This window comes from Denticeps clupeoides, chromosome 10 (assembly GCF_900700375.1).
Source record: "Denticeps clupeoides chromosome 10, fDenClu1.1, whole genome shotgun sequence".
NCBI classification, from domain to species: Eukaryota; Metazoa; Chordata; class Actinopteri; order Clupeiformes; family Denticipitidae; genus Denticeps; species Denticeps clupeoides.
This window is the reverse complement of record NC_041716.1, coordinates 13558377-13567969: the sequence shown is the minus strand read 5'-3', so window position 1 is coordinate 13567969 and position 9593 is coordinate 13558377. Positions and strand designations below refer to the sequence as shown.

Here is a 9593-nt window from a genome sequence, read left to right as displayed (position 1 = left end):
GTGTTTGGATGGGGAAGTATAAAGGAAACGTTTGAACCTCTGTCATTGCCGACCAAGGTTACATTTACAAAGTATTGAGGTGAACTTTTGCTATTGACCAAAATGCTTATTTTCTGCAGCATTATACAAATAAATTCTTTAAAAATCATACAATGTGATTTCCTGGATTTTTTTACATTCTCTCTCTCACTCTTGAAGTGTATCTATGATGAAAATTGCAGACTTCTCTCATCTTTTCAAGTTGGACAACTTGCACTATCGGTGGCTGCCAAACTGGTTTGCCCCAGTGTATGTGGGTATTTGTATTAGGACTGTGATTAATTTAATTGCATTTAATTACAATTTATATTTTTGATGAATGTGTGATTAATTAGTTAATTGTTTTAATGCTCTTCACTTAATTATTGATCATATCTAAATAAACATCCATCTAAAATGATTGTCACCCAGCATTTTTGTCTGCTGAAACAACAATATTAATAATTAAATAATGCTAAATAATGCTGCAAGTTTACACCCATTATTAAAAAACATCAAACAAACAATAATTATTTAAGAATGGTTCAGTAATGAAAATAAGCTTTGGATCTCAGATGGTGGAATACATGTGCATGCATATGAAGTTTATGCGTGTGTGTTTGTGTGGGTGTGTGTTCGTTTAGAGTGTATGGTGTTCATGCAGAGGGCTGTAAGCTCAGTGCTGGGTCTGCATTGGATCTGTTACGTCACTCTGGGAGTACTCATGGCTCTGGTGAGCTTCTTCATGGATCTCGCCGTGTCTAAACTCACACGTGGTAAGATGCCCAACAACATCATGGAGCACAGCACACACAGGTTTGTGGTCCCCATAACCCAAAAGTCAAGACACGCCTTATTTTCAGCTCATACCTGGCTGTACGAGGGTCTCCATGGCCATGTTCTGCTGCAGTATCTGTGCTGGACCCCTGTATCCTTCCTTCCTCTGTGCTGTGGCTGTGGATTCTCATTCAACATCTGCCCAAGCTCTGCAGGTGCTTTGACCTTTGACCTTCCTCCTATTTCAGCAATTTCAGGGAATACAAATATTTTTATTTTGTCAAGCTGACTTCAGGAGTAATGTGGATTGCATACAATGACGATGACTATAATAAATCAGCAATCCTCAATATTTTGCATTCCCAATGATAGAATCATAATTTAAAGAAATTAAACTGAAGAAGAAATTTCCACCAAACTCATATAGATTTTAATAAGAAAGTGAATGTTTTATTTGAATATAAACTATTCTGACACGTTTTGGTCTTTCCTGTCTCATGGATCTTGTCCCTGTCCCTTCTGCCACTTATGTTCTGTTCTGTCTGCCTCCTTGTTGTCCTCATGCCCTTGTATCACTTGAAGGGTCTGGTATTCCAGAGGTTAGGTGTATCTTGTCTGGCGCAGAGCTGCCTGATTACCTGACTGTTTCCAACCTTTTTGCCAAGGTGGTGGGTCTGACATGTGTCCTGGCCTCGGGAACCACTGTGTTCCTAGGAAAAGTGGTAAGCTACAGGTGGAATGCTCACCTGAACTGCAGATATTTTGTCTTTGCTGATTAACTTTGATGGATTATTCTGATTTGTGTTCTTTGTATTGTCCAAGGGTCCATTTGTCCACTTATCCACTATGATGGGAGCATATTTACAGAGGATCCCTGTCATAAATGCAAATAAGGTGAGTTCAGGGCTGAGTTAACCTCTTAAAACTCCGGAAACCAGCATCATAAACATCTATTTATTTTTCAGTAATATTTAGTAACTGTAGTTAATAACTGCCTGAAAAAAGCATGGAATGGATGTCCTAAATCACTGACATAAAATCTCTTCAGGCAAAATCTCCAGTGGGGATGCTGGTGGTGGCTGCAGCAGTGGGAGTGGCCAGCTGTTTCTCTGCTCCCGTCAGTGGTAAGTGGGGTAAAGGCTGGGGTGGTAAAGGAAATGTATAATAACTGTATAACGTCCATTGTGTCCATGGTGGTAGTTACCTTGTGGGTAACACAATTGCCTATAAACCATAAGACCACAAACGTCACAGGTTCATATCCACTTACTACCACTGAGTCACTGAACAAGACAATTGACCCTGGTTTGCTTGAGAGAAGTGATTGCCTTTATTGTAAATGTCAAGAATTCTAAGGCTCATCCTTCTGTTGTGTCCTCAGCTAGTTGCAATTTGTAGTTTGCTTTTAATCGTTATTCATGCAATGCATGGTAGTAGTACTTCACCATATGCAATGGGAAACATATGCTGCAAACTTGCTTAGCTGAATTCTCACTGGGAAAATGGAGGTATATTTGATACCAGATTTTCCCAGCACCATCAATGTCTTCTGCATTTACATAAACAAACATATCAAATAAGAAATGACTGCTTGCTTCTTATATGTATCTTGGAACTTATTATCCACACCATTTTTGGTGGTGTGTAAGTATTTGTGCTGATAGATTATTTGTGCTTCAATTCAAGCAATTTGGTGGTCTCACGAGTGAATAAGATATTCAAAACCATGTTCTACGTCTTATATAAGACCTCTGAAATATCCTTCATTGATTAATATATAAACCCCTTCATTTATCATGTTTTATAATTTATTTATAATGTAAGTAGATCTATAACTGAACAAATTAGTGTTAGTAGCCTAGTGGGTAACACACTCGCCTTTGAACCAGAAGACCCAGGTTCAAATCCCGCTTACTACCATTGTGTCCCTGAGCAAGACACTTAACCCTGAGTGTCTCCAGAGGGAAACTGTCCCTGTAACTACTGATTGTAAGTTGCTCTGGATAAGGGCGTCTGATAAATGCTGTAAATATAAATGAAAAATTAACATTCTCATGGTAATCGCTAGAATGAAATTATAATATAAACATATGTAAGAGCAAGTAAAGGCAGCATTACATTTACTGAACTAGAATTGCACTTAACTGACACTGACAAATAGAATCAATTACTTTTACAGTGCAACTTTATTCTTCTCCATCCATCTCATCTCCTTTTTTCTTTTTCTTTTTAATTCCTCTCTTTATTTTCTCTGCAGTAGCATTCAGACAGTAATGATGCATGTTTGTTCTCAGAACTCTATGTGTGAAGCACATTGATCCATAACACAGTGTACTGCCCTGCCTCAGGTGATGGATAATACATGACAGAGTGCTATAATAGATAGTGCTAGCTATTATTATTTTGTCATCTTTGAATGTTTTACATTTGCATCCCCCAAAGCGAGAAACTTGTTATTATTCTATTTTTACATCAGTTCCACCATTATTCATTCACCTTAGGTTAGAATTAGATTATGGCTGTCAGTTAAAAATTGTTAAAAGCTAATTAAATGTTCAATTCATTTTAACATGGTCACATGGTACAGTGTGTACCAGGGTCATCTGTTCACACCTGAAAAAAGGACATGTCCAGGTCCAGCATGTGCAATGTCCATCTTTATGTACGATTGTGTCTGGCTTGCATTTTTCATCTTTGTATTGGGTCAGACCCCACACAGGAACTAAGCAAAACACATACCCATCAGAAGTGGTAGTAGCCCAGTGGGTTAGAAACTCACCTACAAACCAGCAGACACGGGTTCAAAACCTACTTGTGTCCCTGAGCAGGACACTTCTCACACTGTCCCTCTAAGTACTGGTTGTAAATCACCCTGAATAAGGGCATCAGCTAAATGGCAAAATAGTACTACTACAAAACAGAGTGCCAATTACAGTACTTGTTCAGCTTCATATGTTTTTCCCAAAAATCAACGCAGTCAGTTGAATGAAGTCTTTATTTCATTCATTTGGGTGGGTCCCCAGTGTCACTGGTGGAATTAACTACATGTGTGGTAATATGTTTAAATATTTTCCCTCCCCGTCTCTCTTTCCCTTCCCCTCCCCACAATGTAGGAGTGCTGTTCAGTGTTGAGGTGATGGGGTCACACTATGCAGTAAGGGATTATCTACCCTGCTTCCTTGCTGCGGCCTGTGGGGCCCTGACCTCTCATCTGCTGACCATCTTCAGCAGGGAGAAAGGTGAGCGTTGGCCATGGCGCCCCCTGATGGATATGTGTCAGAAGTCTCTAATTTAATTTCAAGCCGCTCCAAGACCCCAGCTTACCCTGATGGCCTAATTGGATGCAGAGGTTCAAACCTAATTGTGTTTGGTTGCTTCTGGATTTTGATGATCACCTCATTTGTTATAATTACATTTAAAAGGTAAAGGAAAGGTTGTGCTGAGAAGGTAAGAAGAGATTTATAAAATATCTGTGTGTTTGTGTGTGTGTCTGTGTGTGTCCAGAGACTGTGCAGGCCCTGTTTAAAACCAGTTACTCTGCTGAATTCCCGTTCCAGCCAGCAGAAATTTTGGCTTTTGCTTTGCTGGGGTGAGTTTGTCTGGCATCACGCACACACTCGACTCTCATCACTGTCTGTCACTCACTCTTCCATTCACTCTCTGTGTACATCAGCCCTTTCCTTTCTGTCATGTTGTTGCAGTTACATCATTCAGAATAATAACATCATTCAGCATAAGAAAACATATTGCTGTTATTCTTAATATTAATATTACTTTTTATAGGGCGTTTTGTTGAATCTGATTCTCTCTCTCCTATCTTCCTGCAGGCTGCTTTGTGGGGCTGTCAGCTGCATCTACCTTTTCTCTCATCAGTGGGCCCTGCGATTTACCAGAACCAACAAGCTCCTCATTCGAATCCTGGCAAATCAGTTGAGTAGCGTGATGAATGTGTGCTGTGTGTTTTATTTTTGATTTTTTTTCTATTTTTGCTGTTTGTATGAATTACACATGTGGATTTCTCCCTTCAGGAAGGTTCTGTATTCAGGTATTGTGGTGTTCTTCCTGGCGTCGGTCACCTTCCCTCTCTCGGCTGGAAATTTCATGGCTGCCAAGGTGATTATCTTCAAGTGCGATCTCTTTTTAGCGAGCAGGTTTCAAAACATGCCCTTTTCCATCTCCTCCTTCATCTCTCTTCTCTGCAACACAGCTGTCAATGAAGCAGCTCCTCTTCACCTTGCTGGATCAGAAGCAGTGGCAAGCAGTTTCCCAGAACGCATCAGCACCAGAGGACAACCCAGAGGCTCTCTGGCAAATGTGGTGTCCACCTGGGACCAGTGTGTTCCTCACCCTGGGGCTCTTTCTGCTCCTAAAGGTACAGCGGATGGTCTAGTATCTAATCTCCAGAGCTTAATCAGCTGCATTCGGGTTGGGTATTTTTTTTCATGTTCTGTTGGAAAATTGGAGTAAATTGTGTCAGCACTGCTTACAAATGATGTCTGGCTGTTTCTTGTTGAGCTGTGGCTGCTGGTTCTCAGCTGCACGCTGCCTGTGCCAGCGGGATACTTCATGCCCGCCTTCATCTACGGTAAGAGAGGTGGCAGAATCGCCACGAGACACTGCACACCATTAGAGACTAATGAATATGCATTTGTTTAATTGGACAGTCATAATTCGTCCAGTTAGCAGGATGCTTGTTTTGCAGGAGCTGCCATTGGCCGTTTTCTTGGAGAACTTCTGGCCTACATCCTTCCCCATGGGATGTCTCGCCACCTGAACCCAGGGGGGTACACTTTAGCAGGTGAACAAACCCTTTTTTTTTTTTTTTTGCTGAGAGGTCAGAGGTCATTTGAGTGGGTCAGGGTCATCTGTGTAGGCTACCCATGATGCTGTTTGTGTGCAGGAGCAGCAGCGTTCTCAGGGGCAGTGACTCACACCCTGTCCCCAGCCCTGCTGGCACTGGAGCTGACGGGCCAGCGCACGCACGCTGTGCCCGTCCTGCTCGCCACGCTGATTGCGAACATGCTGACACGCGCCAGGAACCGGCCATCCTTTTATGACAACATTGCCATCGTCAAAAAGTTGCCGCACCCGCCGTCTCTCATCAGGACTTGTCCACGGTGAGACACAGAAATGAATAAGCATGAAGCAGTTAATGTTTACCACCCACTGGAGCATCATCTGACAGCACAGAATATAGAACCAAACACACTCCAGCTGCAATCTCATAATGCTGCTCACCGTCGCCAAGGAGACATGCTGAACAGATCCCTTTGTCTCTGGCAGGCTGTCGACGGTGCAGTTAGGCCAGGTCCTAAGACCCCTGGATGCAGTGGTGGCGAGGGAGGAGGGGCTGATGGGTGTGCAGCAGCTTCTGGAGTCCACCTCTGAGACAGTATTCGCAGTGGTCGACTCACACGGTGAGATAAACTGTGAAATAGCCTGAGTTAGTTGTATGTGTGGAGTTTGAGACTGGAGAGGAGGTGTTGATGGGGCCAAAGGGGACACTGATGGAGACACTGTGTTGTGAAAAGGTGCCGTCCATCAGATGAGAGGTTAAATTGAGGTCTTGTCTTCCTATGGTCGTAGATAGCATTTTCCAAAAAGGGCAGGTCCCAACGTGGAACCGGGAACTCACCCCCTCTTCACCTGATGTGTGATGGATGCTGCCCATCAGTGATATTCATAACAATAAGATATGGTTATGTGTAAATTTTAATGATTTTTACAGCAAAGCAATTGCCATGATAATGCAATAGGATGGCCTGCTGGTTGTATTTTTTTGAGTAGTTGACCACTTATCATTCTTTCCAAGATTTTGTGGGCTTTTGTGGTATTGTTGTGGGCTTAAATATGCAAATTTTGCTGCAATTCGTCTGTTCACATTGCTATGTTTTGCCATTGTAGTGAAATTGCAGGAGTGATATTCAATAGCACATTCTAAGACACATAAAAACATACACAGATGTTCATGCAGCCTTGAGGCTACTCCAATAAAAGTTTTTAGATAACATTTTGATAGGTGTGGTGTGGAAGTCATATTTTGAATAGAATGGCAGAAGTGGCAGTAGATAAATCTGATCTTTCCTTGATAAATCTGAGGAAAGGTTGCATTGATTGTATTGAATTCACAGGGGATGTTGAATTTGCATCAGTCGCTGTGGTCATTGCAGAATCTGGTTGACGACCCATTGAAGCTGGGGAGTTATTGACTTGTCACTGTACCTGCTGTGTAGGCAATTGTCTCACATCTACACAATTGTGGTGGGGTTTTGGTCAGAAATTGGATCGTCGAGGAATAAGGCAATGGTTGACTGTGTAGAGAAAGTTTGTGAGAATAAAGTATTCATTATAAAGAGGCCAAGATGTTTCAAGTCAAGAATTTTTTAGTTTCCAGTTAGGGTATTTAAGATGCTGCTCAGACAAGTCCTAGAAAAGGTAAAGTTTGGAACATGCTGAAACTGTCTGAGAAAAATGAAGGAAGAAGCTAACCTCCAGGGAGAAATGAGACCCTGCAACACAGCAGAATAAAAACCGGTTAATGCTGATGAGGAGTAAAACGAGTGTGACCAACTCAGGTGCCACATATGCCTCTCTCTCTAACTCTCTCTCTCTCTGCCTGGTCCCAGACTCCAGAACGCTGTTGGGCTCTGTCACCAGATCAGACCTGGAGAAATTCCTACAGTATCACAGCAACAGGGTAACAAATGACATTCATGTGAACATGAATGTCAACATGCATGGTTTACATTTACATTTACAGCATTTATCAGACACCCTTATCCAGAGCGACTTACAATCAGTAGTTACAGGGACAGTCCCCCCCTGGAGCAACTACCACCCACACTTGTTTGTTGTGTTATCCTCTTCTATGACACATCATACCTATACCCAAACATCAGTTTCATGTTTTTCTCCAATGTATTTACTGTACTGATAAAATGTAGTTGTATTGTATTATGAAGAGAAGTTGCCTTTGGCGTTAAGGTTTTAGGTGGCTAAATATTTGTTTTTTGCAGAGTACAAACCCCCAGGTGGAGGACGTGGGCATCATCAAAACTGTAAAAATCCATCTGTCTGCTGAGACCCCCTTAAAGCAGGTTGGGAAACACTGATAGGTTATAAATGAAGATGTATTTTGCAGTATTTGTTGGATGGCTGATGATGACTCTGTCCTGTTCTACAGGCGTACGCCATCATGGGAGTTCTGCGTGAGACACATCTGTTTGTCACAGATAAAGGGAGGCTATCTGGGATCATCACATGGACAGAGGTGAGAAATCACAGCGTCCTCACATTTTTACATATTATATATATATTACATTGCTCAGTGTTTATGTTATATGAGTAAAGATGGGTGGGTGACAAGTTACAGGAGAACATGAATAAATGAGAGGAGCAATTGATGCACTGCAAAAGAATTGAATGCTATGTGGCATGTATTATGATCAGATCAGACACAGTTGACCTCGATTTTGCATGTAGACAGGAGGAGAAAAATGTCTAAGTGAATTTGAAAGTGGTTTCAGGTTTGGGTCATAAGGGAGGGTCCCAAAGATGCTGGTTGGTGTTTGAATAGAAAAGTCATCTTCTGTGGTTGGAAGAACAAATTAAAAGCATGACTTGCAAAGAAAAGCAGAAGAGCAACTGAGAAGACCAATGCAGAAGGCCAGATCAGATTGCATCAATAAGAACAGTGTATCAGCACCACAACAGAGTATTTATAGCAGCACTGCAGTGCATAAATCTCTCATTACAAAGACAGATGATCATTTGAGTTTTCTGTGGTGCTGGCGTACAAAAGTGTGGAAAGAAATGACTGGTCATGGAGTCCATGGCTCCAGTAAAGTAGCAGAGACTGTAGAATTATATATAATATTGTATTTTAATAATCATGTGGTTGTTGTAGCCTAGTGCTTAACACACTCGCCTATGAATCTGAAAACTACAGATTCTCATTCAATGTGTTTTCTTTATTTTCATGACCATTTACATTGGTAGATTCTCACTGAAGGCATCAAAACTATGAATGAACACATGTGGAGTTATGTACTTAACAAAAAAAGGTGAAATAACTGAAAACATGTTTTATATTCTAGTTTCTTTAAAATAGCCGCCCTTTGCTCTGATTACTGCTTTGCACACTCTTGCCATTCTCTCGATGAGCTTCAAGAGGTCGTCACCTGAAATGGTTTTCCAACAGTCTTGAAGGAGTTCTCAGAGGTGTTTAGCACTTGTTGGCCCCTTTGCCTTCACTCTGCGGTCCAGCTCACCCCAAACCATCTCGATTGGGTTCAGGTCCGGTGACTGTGGAGTCCAGGTCTCCACTTTTTGTTAAGTACATAACTCCACATGTGTTCATTCATAGTTTTGATACCTTCAGTGAATCTACCAATGTAAATGGTCATGAAAATAAAGAAAACACATTGAATGAGAAGGTGTGTCCAAACTTTTGGCCTGTTCAGTAGATGTACACAGTTTCCGAGGTGTAACACAACCTTGTATTGGTGTATTTATTTATGAAAGACTTGCCGACAAACTTCAACTTTACCTCTGTTCCCAAGCAACATCATCCAGTCAGCAGTTGGCTGTATGATGTTAAAATCATAAGCAATGTAATAAGGCAGAATTACATTGAAAGAGTTGCATTAGCCAGGTTGCAACTAACCAAGTGCCGAGGCTGAAGAAATTTTTATTTTTCCTGCAGAAAAGAGAATCCTGGAGGATTTCACCAAAGGCCTGGACTACAGGGCAACAGAGATATCATATTATAATGATGTTACATTATTTCTGCCCTTCGT

General features: G+C 41.5%; 1 protein-coding gene across 1 annotated transcript in view; it reads left to right on the top strand.

The window, feature by feature from the left end:
• Positions 1–742: 742 nt before the first annotated feature.
• The window catches only part of LOC114798044 (chloride channel protein ClC-Kb-like), a 23490-nt gene continuing 14639 nt past the window's right edge, over positions 743–9593 (top strand). Inside the window, exons 1-17 of the mRNA XM_028993406.1 lie at positions 743–834; positions 929–1010; positions 1461–1517; positions 1618–1689; positions 1844–1919; positions 3909–4034; positions 4300–4384; positions 4623–4724; positions 4824–4908; positions 5003–5167; positions 5311–5380; positions 5498–5593; positions 5696–5912; positions 6079–6212; positions 7422–7492; positions 7812–7892; positions 7979–8080. Coding sequence (XP_028849239.1) covers positions 743–834; positions 929–1010; positions 1461–1517; positions 1618–1689; positions 1844–1919; positions 3909–4034; positions 4300–4384; positions 4623–4724; positions 4824–4908; positions 5003–5167; positions 5311–5380; positions 5498–5593; positions 5696–5912; positions 6079–6212; positions 7422–7492; positions 7812–7892; positions 7979–8080 — 1713 coding nt within the window. The remainder of the gene's footprint in view (positions 835–928; positions 1011–1460; positions 1518–1617; positions 1690–1843; positions 1920–3908; positions 4035–4299; positions 4385–4622; positions 4725–4823; positions 4909–5002; positions 5168–5310; positions 5381–5497; positions 5594–5695; positions 5913–6078; positions 6213–7421; positions 7493–7811; positions 7893–7978; positions 8081–9593) is intronic.